Source organism: Helianthus annuus, chromosome 4 (assembly GCF_002127325.2).
Source record: "Helianthus annuus cultivar XRQ/B chromosome 4, HanXRQr2.0-SUNRISE, whole genome shotgun sequence".
NCBI classification, from domain to species: domain Eukaryota; kingdom Viridiplantae; phylum Streptophyta; class Magnoliopsida; order Asterales; family Asteraceae; genus Helianthus; species Helianthus annuus.
This window is the reverse complement of record NC_035436.2, coordinates 87,102,939-87,120,682: the sequence shown is the minus strand read 5'-3', so window position 1 is coordinate 87,120,682 and position 17,744 is coordinate 87,102,939. Positions and strand designations below refer to the sequence as shown.

At 39.3% G+C, this 17,744-nt stretch overlaps 2 protein-coding genes across 2 annotated transcripts; both read left to right on the top strand.

The window, feature by feature from the left end:
* The first annotated feature begins 1,625 nt into the window (after positions 1 to 1,625).
* On the top strand, positions 1,626 to 2,084 carry LOC110900189 (30S ribosomal protein S9, mitochondrial-like). The gene has a single exon (XM_022147098.2). It carries the CDS (start codon positions 1,626 to 1,628, stop codon positions 2,082 to 2,084), a length of 459 nt encoding a protein of 152 aa, XP_022002790.2.
* Positions 2,085 to 4,522: 2,438 nt separating this feature from the next.
* Positions 4,523 to 17,202, top strand: LOC110900198 (30S ribosomal protein S9, mitochondrial-like). The gene is made up of 2 exons (XM_022147104.1): positions 4,523 to 5,060; positions 16,754 to 17,202. Exons 1-2 carry the CDS (start codon positions 4,523 to 4,525, stop codon positions 17,200 to 17,202), a joined length of 987 nt encoding a protein of 328 aa, XP_022002796.1.
* The last annotated feature ends 542 nt before the right edge of the window (positions 17,203 to 17,744 follow it).

Sequence of the window (17,744 nt, the reverse complement as noted above, 5' to 3'; positions counted from 1 at the left end):
TACTTGTTGTTTAACATAGAATATGATTTGAGATTGATTAGTTTCAGACTTAGTTGTCTAAATTAAAAAGTATCCGAATGCATATAAATTATATACTTTGCTAGAGTTGATGTTTGTGCTGCTGAGTTTATCATGAGATTGACAATTTAGGCATTAGGTACTTACTGTACAAACATTAAAACTCATGTACCATGTGTAAATGGTTTGTTGATTGACACAACAATTTAACACAGTGTAGACTTCATATAAAAAAAAGCACATGAGGTGCGCATAGGCATGGAGCGCACTCAGGCAAGAGAAGCATCGCCTCGAGTGAGGCGACATGCGTACTTGAGGTGCACACATGAGGTGCGTCTCTTGTGTGGCAGGCTTGGTTTTAAAATGCGCGCATTATGCGTGATGCGCGGGAGGCGCTGAGGAGAGCGCATCGCCACAGCTGATGCGTGACGTTCACGTGATGTGAGAATAGTGCACTGATTTCGCATAATATGCTCATCGCATGGTGCGCTCTGATACACGCAACATTGTTTGTTATGTTTTTTTTTCCAGATTTTATGAAATGGGTTGGGGTTTTTCAATTATTAATTAATATTTTAGTATGCTTGATTTGAACCGTTATAGTTCCTAAACACTTTTTGTGGTTCTAGAAACATTTTAGTATGCTTGATTTGAACAAAAAGCACAACTCTTATCCTCTTATTATGACAATTTTTTTAGTTTAAGTATTTTTTATAAGTTATGTATAAATATTTCTTTGTATATTTTTAATAAGAGCGCATCGCGCATCAGATTTTTGGACCAAACAGATTTTTGGACCAAACGCATCGGAGTGCATCACACAATTTAAAACCAAGGTGGAAGTTTTTGTGGAGGTTGCACACAAAGGTTATTTACATATTAAATCATATGTAGTGTGATGCAGTTTCGCGTGCGATCAAATGGCTCAAGAATAAAGTTCTTTTTATAATAATCAAATCAAAAACTAAACAATAAACCCTAGACCTTAATTTATAGAGTAGGAAACATAATTCAATTTAGGAAACAAAAATATAAACTTAGAAATGTAAATATTAAATAATAAAAATAAACTTCCATTCAAACGATAACCATCCTGCATCATAGTGGTTATTTGTATCACAATTTAGGTACGTGATGTCATGATGATAGAAACCTATTATAAATAAAAAAAGTATTATATAAATATCTTTCACGTTGTGTCCGTGGTGCACAGTGCACCTCACGCTTTTTAAAACCAATGGTGCCGATTAAACTTGCTTCACATATGTAAGATGTTGAATAGAGAATGCCAGTCTTTTACGGAGTTTCTAGGAAGTCAAAAACAAACCACATTTTGTCCCAACTCTTGATAATGAAAAGTGAATTAATGTATGCTAGTTCTACATAACAAATCTATTGAAACAACATCTCCCTTTTTGCTGGGAGCTAGAAATTTTGTGCAGTTAACTATCACTTTGCAATCATATTTATTAATTTATAGTACTTTGAACTCCTAAGAAGTATTGACAATTGGCTTAATCTACCATTTTTTAAGTAACTGGAAATCTAACAAAATTCTTATGTGAAGGGTAATTTAATCTTTACTTGTATCTCATGTGAAATATTTTATGACGACAGGTGGAGATCATGCATTTGGGGATTTAATTAGTGCAACCGGTATCACAGATGAGATGCTGGACAGTTTGATGGCACTAAAGGACCTATATGGAGTTCCAGGATTGCCCCCACTGAACATGATTGAAGAGATGCGTTATGAAAAGAACACACACAAGTTAACTAGGGCTGACATTGAGAGACAAAAACAAGAGGAAATAGCCAAATCACGGGTTAGGCAAGTTGATAGTCAGGGTAGGGCGTATGGCACTGGGAAAAGGAAATGTAGTATCGCACGTGTTTGGATTGAACCCGGTGAGTGTAAATTTGTCATTAATGACAAACAGTTTGATGTCTATTTCCCAATGCTTGATCAACGAGCTGCACTTCTTCGCCCTTTATCAGAGACTAAAACATTGGGTCTTCTTGATGTTAATTGTACTGTTAAAGGAGGTGGTATTTCAGGTGATTAACCCCCCCTATCCGCCAGAAAGTTTATTCAGCTCATCCATTGGGCAATTTTGTGTTTGTTAAGTGTATTTCTTGCACTTAATGTTCACCTAACTAACCCTAATCACTTTCTATAAAACCCAACTCACTTTCACACTTCTCCCACTTTACAAACACTCCGTTATCACTCTCTAAACACTCCAAATCCGTTGCAAATCAGTACCAAAAATCAGAATCATTTCAAGTTGCAAAAGTGAGTTTAAACTCATTTATCTTCCATCTTTTTCAGTTCTTCTTGCTTCTTAGCACTTGGAACACCTCTAGGAATGTTCCATAGGTTTTCCATTGAAAACCAAAGTTGGAACATCACTATAATGAGGTTAGAAGTGCAAGAACTTTCTGTTTTGAACAAAAAACTTTGTTAAACATACTTAAACTCCTGTTTTAACCATGCATTCCTATGTCCTTATACCACTAATCAAGACTATGATTAAGTGTGCTTAAAAATAAGGTTGTCATATACAAATTCAGAGGTTTTACTCCTCTAAACTTTCTGTTTTTAAAAGGGTTTTAACCCACAAGTGTTGAACAAGACTTGAACTTGTGTATGTGTGATTATTTGGAAAGTTTGGGCTATCTTACTTACAATCCACACCTCACTTGGTGTTTTCTTCTTAGTTAGTATGTATGGTTCATTTCCGTATTAACTCATTCATGACCATCCTTGTTGTCTTATGACAACTTGTGCATTGGTAAATATACAAAAGAGGTTTTAAAATGGAAGATTATCCTCCTACCTCTATGCATGACTTCTATGATAATACTTGTAATATTTGTTGGACTATAATCATACTATATACTAAATATAACATATATAAAATATACTAACCGAACCTTTGATGGTAATCAAGTGATTATTCGTCATGGAACTAGGTTATATCATCCAAGAACTTAGTCTTCTCGTTACGATTCTAATGGGTGTTACACCCATGAAATCATTCTAAACCCTATGGGTTTTCATAGTGTCAAGAATGAGTACTAAGCCTAGATGATTATTTTCGTGTATACTTACTTTGTTATACTATAAATTCCAGATCTAAATCTTCCGTTATCATCCAAATTCCATCCTCAAACATCCAACAACTCGTCACGGAATAACAAGTGGAAGCTTGCAAAACCGTGAGTACACTTAACCCATTTTACTTTTAAAACACTTTGGGTTGTAATATGTTAATATACAAACTTCACTATCACACACTTAAACATGCTTTATATTCTCAATCCTATATACATGCTACTTGTTTAATTAGGTTCATGCTAGATTATACATGCTTTATGTCATTAACTTTGCTAAGCCTCAACTTAACATATATAGCGCTATAGGAGTAGCACGCCGCCCGTCGGGGTCTTGTTAAGTCTTTATTTATTCTTGAACGGTCTCGTCACTTTTGTGGCGAAGGATGCTAAATACTAGTGGACACCTGGGTTTGACATATTGTGATGCATGCTAGTTACCTTGTTTACAAATTTCCATGTGGATTCAAGAAAATGCTTTTATACTTATGCTATATTTATACAAATCTTGTGTACTCGTCAATGTTTTCGCATTGACACTTTATTTTAAACATGTTACAGGTTGATGATGTTGATCGTATGAATCTAGTAGGGATGACTAGAAACACACTCAAGAAATTACTAGATTTGATTTATTATGTTATGTCGAACTCGTTGTATTGTCTTTTGTTGTTGTAATTTGAATTTCATGTAATGTATTTGACAATTGGAGTTATGCAATGAAAACGATTTGATTTAAATATTATCATAATTAGCGTTATGTGTGATGAGCAATCTTTTTCGTCCCATTTCGATGATTCCGTCATTGATTGGGGTGTGACACATAAAGATGTGGTTTTAACTTAAAAGTTAGGGGGAGAGAGAGAGAGTAGGGGTAGTGATGGTGGCAGCATGTGGTGTGGTGTGGTGGAATGAGAGAGAGAAAAGGTTTTTTTTTTTAATTTATAATATATAACTTTTTTTTTTTAATAAAATGGTGTGATTTTTAGGTTATTTACATTATAATCCCTGAAATTGTGAATTGACAAAAATGCCCTCTTGTGTAAGTCACGTGACTAAATTTAATAAAAAAAAAACTATCTGGGTTACTACTAAAAGACATAACTTGTATCATTTCAAAAAAATAAAGTATAAAATTCATCAATTTTTAATACAGTATGTCGCCTAAAATTCGCTATATACATAAAAACGAAACTCGTAATCTACTCTTCATAAGAACATGAAATGACGTAATTGCCCTTTACTAAACCCCACCTCAAACCATGACTTCCATAGTTCCATCTCCTCCCCCCTTGATCCGCCTCTCCCCTTCGACCTCCATCTTCTTCTCCCTTCATCTTCAACCCTCCGATCAAACCCTAACTCAGACCAACCACACATCGACAAAATGCTCTCTCGTGTACTCTCTAAACCCTCAACTCTCCATTTCATAACCCTAATTTCATCCTCTCATTCTCACTACAAACACCCCAATCCTCCACTCATCCAAAACCCTACCTCCTTCTCCACTTTATTCTCACTCAACACCTGCTATTTCTCCACCAATCATGGAAACAACAACAACAACAACCACAAAAACGGTGCCAAAACCTCCGATTCCTGGAACATTTCGTCGGAAAGCATCGACGGAGAAGACATCAAGAGGTCTTTTTTCAGTATCGAGTCAAAGGAGAACGATGAAGAACATGATGTTCTTGGAGTGACAGAGAGTGAGGGCAGAGTGGAAGGGTTTAATGAGTGGAAAATTGTAGGTGGAGATGAGAAAGATGGATATGAGATTTTTGATAGTGGAGATGCAGGGCTTTCAGAATTAGCTGGGATTGATGGAAACCTACACATTTTAGATGAAAAAGCAGAAACTTTGAAGAAAGAAGAAGATAGAAAGTTGGAGATTGAGGAGAAAGATCTGTTAGAGGTGCTTAAAGGTATATGCTACACATTTTAATTGATTGTTGTTACTTGTTGTTTAACATAGAATATGATTTGAGATTGATTAGTTTCAGACTTAGTTGTCTAAATTAAAAAGTATCCGAATGCATATAAATTATATACTTTGCTAGAGTTGATGTTTGTGCTGCTGAGTTTATCATGAGATTGACAATTTAGGCATTAGGTACTTACTGTACAAACATTAAAATTCATGTACCATGTGTAAATGGTTTGTTGATTGACACAACAATTTAACACAGTGTAGACTTCATTTAAAAAAAAGCACATGAGGTGCGCATAGGCATGGAGCGTACTCAGGCAAGAGAAGCATCGCCTCGTGTGAGGCGACATGCGTACTTGAGGTGCACACATGAGGTGCGTCTCTTGTGTGGCAGGCTTAGTTTTAAAATGCGCGCATTATGCATGATGCGCGGGAGGCGCTGTGTGACACCTGAGCAAACTCCGCAACAATCTTGATTTCTCGCCTCATCCCTTGAGGTTGCTTGTCAAATTTCGGGACGAAATTTCTCACAAGTTGGGGAGGATGTGACAACTCGTTTCAAGGTTAGTATCTCCGGTTTCGTAACTTCCCCATTCTTGTTGTAATTTATCTGTTCGAACCGTGACTCTAATAAACGTACCATCATATTTGGTAGTTGTGCACTGTGTGTTCATTGGTTTGATTTCGAAACGTCACATGTATCTACTTAAGTGAATTCGACCCAAACATAACGCGTAACGCCAATTAATAAACGGTTGGACTTGACTTAAATACTGATGCGTATTGTTGTGAGTTACCAGCCCAAATTAGTGTTTTATTTGGAAATCACAATCGGCCCAAAACCCTCTCTAAGTTTGTAGGAATAATCGGCCCACACCACAATCGATTTAATAAACCACCAGCCCACTTAGGAGGATCTTGGCCTTATAATACTATTCCACGTACTTATTCCTTTGTCTCACAGTTGCAACACCACAACCCTAAACCCTACTTCTCACCCAAGTGACGGCAGTAACAAGGCCCCCCCTCCTGTCCCGATTACATCTTGGTCCTTCTGTTTCGGTTGCATCTTAGTTGTTTAGATTATCGGTTAGTAATCTTCACCTATTCATTCATGTTGTGTGTTTGCTATATATTGAGAATATGATGAAATAGAATTATAAATGGGATAGGACTGCTTGTTGACATGCATGAATTGTGATAGTAAACTGTGTTGAATATATATATATACGGGTTGGCCGTTTTGATTGCTAATGTCGTTGCGGTCCTCAATCACGTATATAAAACCATATCGAGGTTACTTATGATTACATGACTAGATCGGTTCTTGAATCGCATGACTAAACTGCCTTAAAACGTTGCTTCTAACATTACTGAATAAAACCTCCATGGATGAATTGCGTAGAAAGAACTGTGATCGAATACATGTTATGCTTGGTGTTATGTTGTGGAATAAATTGATATGTCAACATTGAATACATTATTTAATTACCATTTCGGTCATTGCTGTGCACATGGAATTCGAATTTTATTAATAGGAGCATGTTAATGAATTGATACTTTGATTGGAGCTGCCGTAATGTTCGATTTAATTAGGAACAAATATTGTTAGTGGAGGTTGTTGCAACAATCAAGGAATTAAGCTTAGAATGAGTAACAGTTAACATGTTGCCAAAATTGAGATTAAAATATTAATATGAGTTATACATATGAATATAAACCATGCATAATTGGCCGATGAAATTGCACTAGATATATAACAGAACCTAACTTGGGCCGATCTTCTTATATCTCGATTAAATCTTGGGCCGATCAAGTTACACCACGGTTGTAAGGGACCTGTACAAACATGGGCTGAGAATTTGTTAAATGGAATTCAGTTGGGTCACCCATTTTGACGTGATTACACCAAGCCCAAACTGAATACCGCAAGCCCATGCGCACGGTCTGATTGGGCACCCCTTGCGGCCGGGATTATTGTTTTTTTAAACTGGGCCGACGTGGTGGGCCGGGAGTTGAGTCGAGTTAGATGTTTAGTGATGACCCACGGTAATGAATTTAGATCACCCAATGGGGTGGGTGGATTGGTGTAATTTTGGGCCGCGAGTGAACCCCTGGATCGTGAAACATGTTTGGTTGATTTGTGTAATGTTGTGAAGTGTGTAAGTGAAACGTGAGCATGCTATGTGTAACGTAATGTTTATTTGGTGGTTACGTGCGATCCTACAAGCTCTATGTTACATGTGTGGTTTAAAAATGATGAGATTCTAACGATTGATGATAACCACATTAGGATTTGATTGATCCACTCGGAATACGTGCGTTTGATCTTACCGAGCAAACCAAAGGTGAGTTCACTACATTCGAGCATGCGTCCCAGTGGTTGGGGACAGTCAGTGGGTATCCCATGGGGGGATAAGTCTTTGGGTAAAAACGGGTATATTGGTTAATATTCTCACCTATCATCTTTTGTAAGTCCCTCATCGGGTATTAGTTAGTAGCGCTACTTAGGTTTGGCACCCTCACCCCGTGCTTGTAGGGGACGGAGGTGAACTAATGACCCAGTCTGGCCCAGTACTAGATAGGAGTACGTGGGAAGGGCAGTCGTGTATTTCAGGAGCCGTCATTGTTCGGAATTGAGATATTAACAATATTACTTGCAGTGGTTATTGAACGGTTTTACACACAACGGGTAATAAACATTTTCTAAAACTGTGAACTCGCCAGCTTTGTCTGATACACGTGTTACATGCTCGCAGGTCGTTAGGTATCTTGGAATTGGGAAGCTTGCTATCTGGGAGTGCTGGAGTGGTCATGGATCGAGGCTCTTGGATTAAAATACATTTAATACATTGGTTTTAAGCGTTATTACGAAACAATTGCTAAACAACTTATTACATGCTTCCGCTACACAACTTTTGAGAATTAATATTATGTTGGCAACTTATTTTGGTAAAATAGTGTCATGACTTATTTTAATATTTATCATTGGTTCAATGTGATTGGTGGCTCGAACTCTGATGCGTGACACGCCTCGCGGAGTTTCCGCAGGTGAAATTTTGAGGGTGTTACAGTTGGTATCAGAGCCACTGGTTATAGTGAACTAGGTTTTAAAACGTTTTATAAAACCAGACTATAACCGAACAACTTCGAAAATCGATCATGACACTCAGCTCCAGATTGCAAGGTTCGTTTCTCTCTCACTTTATACATTACTTGTTTAACAGTCACACACTCACAACGTATATGAACTGAAACAATTAGCACCATAGTGACTTGATAGCGTGACCCCACACATCGACTCATGCGAGCCATAGACCTGTGATATCATCTGTTGTGTTGTTTGAACGGGGGAAACTTTGAGCGCGAGCTAAGAAGCACTGAGATAAGCATGCAAATTGCCTTATTATTATGGGTGCACACTTAATAATAATGCGGGGTGCATGCAAGTCCCAGTGAGACTTATCGAGCGTGAGGAGGGTTCTGCCCTACTATGTGTGAACTTGGTAGTACGTAAATATCAGTATGATACTTGACTCTCATCTCGTTCGACCTCTAAATCGGTTTATTTCCCAACTATAGAAACATGAGTGGACGAGGACACGGACGTGGCAACATCACCATGACTCAGGCTGAGTTGACCGACCTAATCAACACCCGCGTGGCTGAGACTTTAGCAGCCTATCAAGATAGTACGGAATGTACCAAGTATTCTTACCCTCATATTGTGTACACGGCTTTTCACTTCTATAATGCGAGTCCCAGCGAGGCTTTTCACTTATAATGTGTACACGGCTTTTCACTTCTATTACTTGATTAATGTGACACACAACAGCCTATAGGAGGCATAGCAGTGAGTGACTCTTACATGAACACAAATTTTTGAAACACGAACTTTTCACTTCTCATCAAACTTTACGAACCTCGATGTTAACAAACATTGCCTGAACACTCATCAGAACGCCTAGCAAACCGTGTAGAATGTTAGGTGCTTGTGCGAACGTCCCTGGGTTGGATGTGGTAGTGTCGAATGAATGGTTATTACCTTCCTCACTTATCTTCATTTGTTTGGACCCAACACACTAACACCCTAAACCTCGAAGTGCGAACACTTTTGCAACACTCTTGAAACACACTGGGAATAATTCGAATCACTTGCTGGAATGGACAAAAGGATGAGTGTAGTATCCTACCGACTTCAGTATTTGGACGACCCCGATTACTAGCAACGGACACCAGCGAACTGACTTCAATCTAAGACTTAACTCTGGTCAGCGACTCGTGGGAGCCAACTGTTACAAACCAATCTGAACTTTAGCAATGACAACCGATTTTAGTGTGGGATGTGTAAATTCCAACACAACGAGTAGTATCTTGGAACTCGACACGAAGTGTGAAGAGAGGGGCATTGTGGTGGAAGAACGTGGCGTTCGGCTTCAAGCACCAACATTAGAGCAACAGTATTCGTGACACCCAGGTACTTGTAATAGTAGCCTACCGTATGGAAATGAAGGTGCTTTCGGCATGTATTGGACGTTGATAATTCAAAAACGACCACAACCACGAGAGCGATGACAATACGGGAGGAATCCGCGTGACTGTAACAATTGCACCGGCAGTGGTGCTCACGGAAAGGAAGTTAGGATTGATGTGGGCAACGATAGGACAATAACAACATGGTGGTTCGGATGGGTAGCAAATCGCTTCGCCCTAATTTTGTTTAACCCTGATGATTCGCAAAACCAAACATGTTATGGAACCGGCTGATGGCAAGTCAACTGCGACCACACATGTTAGTTGGGACACAAACTTGACCTTACGGGAGGCAGGCATTCGACACCGGTCTCACTTCTACTATCCTTGGTGGTTATGATACAGTAGTCAGTAATGGTTCATTAACTAGACAAATCACTCAGACGCACCCTGTGAGAAGAAATTTAGTGTCACCTTATACATTGAAGTACCAGAGTGGTGAGAAGATTTGCATCATGTCGGTAATGACAGCCCAGAAAGCGTCTATGAAAGGATGATCTCACTGTAGTAGCAACTAACTCTAATAATCAGATAAAGGACGATAGGAACGAGGATCTACCAATTGTTGTGACTAATCTCAATGTGCAACTCGAAGAACTTTCAGGCATATCACCACAACTATTAGTCAGAAACTCGTTGATCTCACGATCAGAGGAAGCTCCGAATACTCGTACTCTTACCGTCTTGCATCAGAAGGGGTGCAAGAGTAGTATAAGCCACTATGAGAACTGTTCGGCAAGAAGGTTGTCAGACCTAGCTTTCGCTTTGGAAAGCCCCAGATATATCCGGGAGGATGAGCCCTTTTTGGTGTGTGTACTGATTAACGGGAACTCATCAAGGAGACAGTCAAGGAACTGTTTTCTATAACCGTGTATTGACGACCCGTCGACTAGTTGCAAGGAACGAGCTTTATCAGATGAAAGTCCAGGGGGAAAAGATTATTAAAGCGACATATCCGACGCAATTCAGCTATGCGACTTTGTATTCCATGATCTTTGGGGTGGTCATCACACCCGCAGCTTTACGTATCATGTGAACCAACCATGTTATTCGATGACGTTTCGAATCTTTCCCAAGAGAAAAGAATATCACAAACATTCTTGCATTTTATTAGAAGAGCCCTAAGGGAGGAGCCATACCGTACGAAGTCTCGATAAATGTAACTTCTGGATTCGAGAGGTGTCTTTGGTGGGTCATATAATCAACGAAGCAGGGATGCACATGGATCTCGCTAAGACTCGTTTCGGTTGGAAACTGATCGACACTGAAGAATTCCCCAAGGCTACAGCGATTACCTGGTTCCGCTTGATATTACCGCAGATTAATCGCAAGGATTCCGGAAGTCACAAAACTTGGACCTCTCTAGTACAACCGAGTGGTGTGATTGCGAAAGGCAGAACAAGAGGACGCCTTTCCAATTTTCGAATCATAACTCTGCAAGGCGCTGAGCATCGTTTTACCCGAGCATGGGGGTAATACAGTGGTATATCATCACGTTTGAATCGGAGTCCCAGTTACACGCCGACGCAACACAAGAAAGTGACGACGTACGTAATGGAGTTACGAAGAAGAACAGCACGACACACAACCGGTGGTAGAAATTGTGACCTTTGGATTCACTTGGAGGCATTACTTGGGCGGTATACTTAGACCGATCACAAGGGCCTCCCGTGTACTCTGGCCACGAAAGAAGCTTTGTCAGTTGATGAGAATGTTGGATGGAACTTTTGGATGATTGCGACCGTGAGACCTGAACGTGCATGACCTTGCAGTTCGCTATCCACTCTGATACACCTGACCAGACTCACCTTGTTCGAAGTGAAGACCTGTTGGAAGAGAATTCACAAGATGGGTTCATGCAAGGCATGGAGGAGCAACTATTGGCAAGGCGGACGCTATTCGCTATCTCATGGAACAAATGTGGACTCCACTATACAGCAACCGTATGGAACTCATACTGAGCGAAGTACACCGACTCCGATGTTCCAGCAGTTTGGACTTGATAGGAGATATTAAGATTTTAAGTCTCGTATGGATAACCGGGCAAGAAGGCCCCATAGCACTACATATGAACGATGTTGGACATGTGCGAAGGTCAAGGTGGAACACCGGAAACCTACTTGTTTGGGCAGTAACCAGAAACACCCATTGGAATCGAGAACAAACACCATGAATTTGTCATTGGTTTACTTAAAACTCAGAACGGAACCGATATCACCTGGTGATCGTCAATTGTCTCACGAAACCAGCACACTCTCTTGCAATCAAGAAAACTAGCGGGTCTTCACAAGCTGTGGATGTTCTTCTGAGAGAGGCGGTCTCAGGCACGAGGTGCCAACTTCTGTTACTTCTGATATTGGAGCTATACCTAATTTATGACAGGCAATACACGATATCCTCGGCTTACGTCTAGGCATGGACATTTCGTATCACCGTGGGGCAAACGATCAGAGTAAACGAACCATCCTTGCACACGAGGACATGCTGTGAGCATGTGTATGGTTAACTGTAGTAGAACTGGAAGGACGCTTATCTTTGGGTGAGTTCTACAGCAGCTGTTACCGTATTAGTATGCATATAGCCTTGTTTGAGGCATCGCTTGGATAGTAACGCTAATCTCCTTGTTGAATTAAGGTGGGTGATAACCTAATCATAGGTCCAGGATTTGAGCTCAAAACTCTTGAAGATTGTTTAGATCGGAAATTGTTTGATGGCAACGCGTAACTGCTAGGAAAACTGATAAGCTTAAGAAACTCTGGGAGTTCGTTGTGGACGAACGTGTCATAATCGAAAGAATCACCCTAGGAGGGTGCGGTACGCTATAGTAAACATGGTAATCTTAATTTTCGACGCGTGGGAACATTCGAATTACTGGGATGAAACGGTGACATGGCTCACAAACTCGGACTAATTGATGGAGTGGGATAACTGTCGTAATGGTATGTACGCCATGGATGTAAGACCGTGTTGTCTGATGAAACCCTTATGATACCCTTGTCGGAATCTGAAGTCATCAGAACAGTTGTATTTATCAGGGAACCTATCGAAAACACGAGCTAAGGAGTCAAGGTTCGCTAGCATAAGTTGCATGACAATTGTGTGGGTTTGTTAAACCTCAATACGTGGACTGGAGTCTGCATAGGAATATAAGGATATGTTGAAACTTTAATATCTTCAATGGTTCAAGAGGTTGAACCAACCATGATTATCACTGGTGAATTTCGGGACGAAATTCCTCTTCAAGTTGGGGATGATGTGACACCTGAGCAAACTCCGCAACAATCTTGATTTCTCGCCTCATCCCTTGAGGTTGCTTGTCAAATTTCGGGACGAAATTTCTCACAAGTTGGGGAGGATGTGACAACTCGTTTCAAGGTTAGTATCTCCGGTTTCGTAACTTCCCCATTCTTGTTGTAATTTATCTGTTCGAACCGTGACTCTAATAAACGTACCATCATATTTGGTAGTTGTGCACTGTGTGTTCATTGGTTTGATTTCGAAACGTCACATGTATCTACTTAAGTGAATTCGACCCAAACATAACGCGTAACGCCAATTAATAAACGGTTGGACTTGACTTAAATACTGATGCGTATTGTTGTGAGTTACCAGCCCAAATTAGTGTTTTATTTGGAAATCACAATCGGCCCAAAACCCTCTCTAAGTTTGTAGGAATAATCGGCCCACACCACAATCGATTTAATAAACCACCAGCCCACTTAGGAGGATCTTGGCCTTATAATACTATTCCACGTACTTATTCCTTTGTCTCACAGTTGCAACACCACAACCCTAAACCCTACTTCTCACCCAAGTGACGGCAGTAACAAGGCCCCCCCTCCTGTCCCGATTACATCTTGGTCCTTCTGTTTCGGTTGCATCTTAGTTGTTTAGATTATCGGTTAGTAATCTTCACCTATTCATTCATGTTGTGTGTTTGCTATATATTGAGAATATGATGAAATAGAATTATAAATGGGATAGGACTGCTTGTTGACATGCATGAATTGTGATAGTAAACTGTGTTGAATATATATATATACGGGTTGGCCGTTTTGATTGCTAATGTCGTTGCGGTCCTCAATCACGTATATAAAACCATATCGAGGTTACTTATGATTACATGACTAGATCGGTTCTTGAATCGCATGACTAAACTGCCTTAAAACGTTGCTTCTAACATTACTGAATAAAACCTCCATGGATGAATTGCGTAGAAAGAACTGTGATCGAATACATGTTATGCTTGGTGTTATGTTGTGGAATAAATTGATATGTCAACATTGAATACATTATTTAATTACCATTTCGGTCATTGCTGTGCACATGGAATTCGAATTTTATTAATAGGAGCATGTTAATGAATTGATACTTTGATTGGAGCTGCCGTAATGTTCGATTTAATTAGGAACAAATATTGTTAGTGGAGGTTGTTGCAACAATCAAGGAATTAAGCTTAGAATGAGTAACAGTTAACATGTTGCCAAAATTGAGATTAAAATATTAATATGAGTTATACATATGAATATAAACCATGCATAATTGGCCGATGAAATTGCACTAGATATATAACAGAACCTAACTTGGGCCGATCTTCTTATATCTCGATTAAATCTTGGGCCGATCAAGTTACACCACGGTTGTAAGGGACCTGTACAAACATGGGCTGAGAATTTGTTAAATGGAATTCAGTTGGGTCACCCATTTTGACGTGATTACACCAAGCCCAAACTGAATACCGCAAGCCCATGCGCACGGTCTGATTGGGCACCCCTTGCGGCCGGGATTATTGTTTTTTTAAACTGGGCCGACGTGGTGGGCCGGGAGTTGAGTCGAGTTAGATGTTTAGTGATGACCCACGGTAATGAATTTAGATCACCCAATGGGGTGGGTGGATTGGTGTAATTTTGGGCCGCGAGTGAACCCCTTGATCGTGAAACATGTTTGGTTGATTTGTGTAATGTTGTGAAGTGTGTAAGTGAAACGTGAGCATGCTATGTGTAACGTAATGTTTATTTGGTGGTTACGTGCGATCCTACAAGCTCTATGTTACATGTGTGGTTTAAAAATGATGAGATTCTAACGATTGATGATAACCACATTAGGATTTGATTGATCCACTCGGAATACGTGCGTTTGATCTTACCGAGCAAACCAAAGGTGAGTTCACTACATTCGAGCATGCGTCCCAGTGGTTGGGGACAGTCAGTGGGTATCCCATGGGGGGATAAGTCTTTGGGTAAAAACGGGTATATTGGTTAATATTCTCACCTATCATCTTTTGTAAGTCCCTCATCGGGTATTAGTTAGTAGCGCTACTTAGGTTTGGCACCCTCACCCCGTGCTTGTAGGGGACGGAGGTGAACTAATGACCCAGTCTGGCCCAGTACTAGATAGGAGTACGTGGGAAGGGCAGTCGTGTATTTCAGGAGCCGTCATTGTTCGGAATTGAGATATTAACAATATTACTTGCAGTGGTTATTGAACGGTTTTACACACAACGGGTAATAAACATTTTCTAAAACTGTGAACTCGCCAGCTTTGTCTGATACACGTGTTACATGCTCGCAGGTCGTTAGGTATCTTGGAATTGGGAAGCTTGCTATCTGGGAGTGCTGGAGTGGTCATGGATCGAGGCTCTTGGATTAAAATACATTTAATACATTGGTTTTAAGCGTTATTACGAAACAATTGCTAAACAACTTATTACATGCTTCCGCTACACAACTTTTGAGAATTAATATTATGTTGGCAACTTATTTTGGTAAAATAGTGTCATGACTTATTTTAATATTTATCATTGGTTCAATGTGATTGGTGGCTCGAACTCTGATGCGTGACACGCCTCGCGGAGTTTCCGCAGGTGAAATTTTGAGGGTGTTACACGCTGAGGAGAGCGCATCGCCACAGCTGATGCGTGACGTTCACGTGATGTGAGAATATTGCGCTGATTTCGCATAATGTGCTCATCGCATAATGCGCTCTGATGCACGCAACATTGTTTGTTATGTTTTCTTTCCAGATTTTATGAAATGGGTTGGGGTTTTTCAATAATTAATAAATATTTTAGTATGCTTGATTTGAACCGTAATAGTTCCTAAACACTTTTTGTGGTTCTAGAAACATTTTAGTATGCTTGATTTGAACCAAAAAGCACAACTCTTATCCTCTTATTATGACAATTTTTTTCGTTTAAGTATTTTTTATAAGTTATGTATAAATATTTTTTTGTATATTTTTAATAAGAGCGCATCGCGCATCAGATTTTTGGGCCAAACAGATTTTTGGACCAAACGCATCGGAGTGCATCACACAATTTAAAACCAAGGTGGAAGTTTTTGTGGAGGTTGCACACAAAGGTTATTTACATATTAAATCATATGTAGTGTGATGCAGTTTCGCGTGTGATAAAATTGCTCAAGAAACTATTGATAATCAAAGACGATAAATCGAACCAAAGGTGCCAAGAATAAAGTTCTTTTTATAATAATCAAATCAAAAACTAAACAATAAACCCTAGACCTTAATTTATAGAATAGGAAACATAATTCAATTTAGGAAACAAAAATATAAACTTAGAAATGTAAATATTAAATAATAAAAATAAACTTCCATTCAAACGCTAACCCCCTGCATCATAGTGGTTATTTGTATCACAATTTAGGTACGTGATGTCATGATGATAGAAACCTATTATAAATAAAAAAAAGTATTATATAAATATCTTTCACGTTGTGTCCGTGGTGCACAGTGCACCTCACGCTTTTTAAAACCAATGGTGCCGATTAAACTTGCTTCACATATGTAAGATGTTGAATAGAGAATGCCAGTCTTTTATGGAGTTTCTAGGAAGTCAAAAACAAACCACATTTTGTCCCAACTCTTGATAATGAAAAGTGAATTAATGTATGCTAGTTCTACATAACAAATCTATTGAAACAACATCTCCCTTTTTGCTGGGAGCTAGAAATTTTGTGCAGTTAACTATCACTTTGCAATCATATTTATTAATTTATAGTACTTTGAACTCCTAAGAAGTATTAACAATTGGCTTAATCTACCATTTTTTAAGTAACTGGAAATCTAACACAATTCTTATGTGAAGGGTAATTTAATATTTACTTGTATCTCATGTGAAATATTTTATGACGACAGGTGGAGATCATGCATTTGGGGATTTAATTAGTGCATCCGGTATCACAGATGAGATGCTGGATAGCTTGATGGCACTAAAGGACCTAGATGGAGTTCCCGGATTGCCCCCACTGAACATGATTGAAGAGATGCGTTATGAAAAGAACACACACAAGTTAACTAGGGCTGACATTGAGAGACAAAAACAAGAGGAAATTGCCAAATCACGGGTTAGGCAAGTTGATAGTCAGGGTAGGGCATATGGCACTGGGAAAAGGAAATGTAGTATCGCACGTGTTTGGATTGAACCCGGTGAGGGTAAATTTGTCATTAATGACAAACAGTTTGATGTCTATTTCCCAATGCTTGATCAACGAGCTGCACTTCTTCGCCCTCTATCAGAGACTAAAACATTGGGTCTTCTTGATGTTAATTGTACTGTTAAAGGAGGTGGTATTTCAGGTGATTAACCCCCCCCCCCTATCCACCAGAAAGTTTATTCAGCTCATCCATTGGGCAATTTTGTGTTTGTTAAGTGTATTTCTTGCACTTAATGTTCACCTAACTAACCCTAATCACTTTCTATAAAACCCAACTCACTTCCACACTTCTCCCACTTTACAAACACTTCATTATCACTCTCTAAACACTCCAAATCCGTCGCAAATCAGTAGCAAAAGTCAGAATCATTTCAAGTTGCAAAAGTGAGTTTAAACTCATTTATCTTCCATCCTTTTCACTTCTTCTTGCTTCTTAGCACTTGGAACACCTCTAGGAATGTTTCCATAGGTTTTCCATGGAAAACCAAAGTTGGAACATCACCATCTAGCAAGATTCATGTGGTGATTAACATCATCAACTCAAGACATCATCAAGAAAATATTATTCACATACTAAACAATATCATTTATGTACTAAACAACATTACTTCACAAGGTTTCATCATATGGAAGCTTATGTTTCATGGTTCTTGTTCATGTCTTTTGATGTTCTTATGATTTTCAACATAATA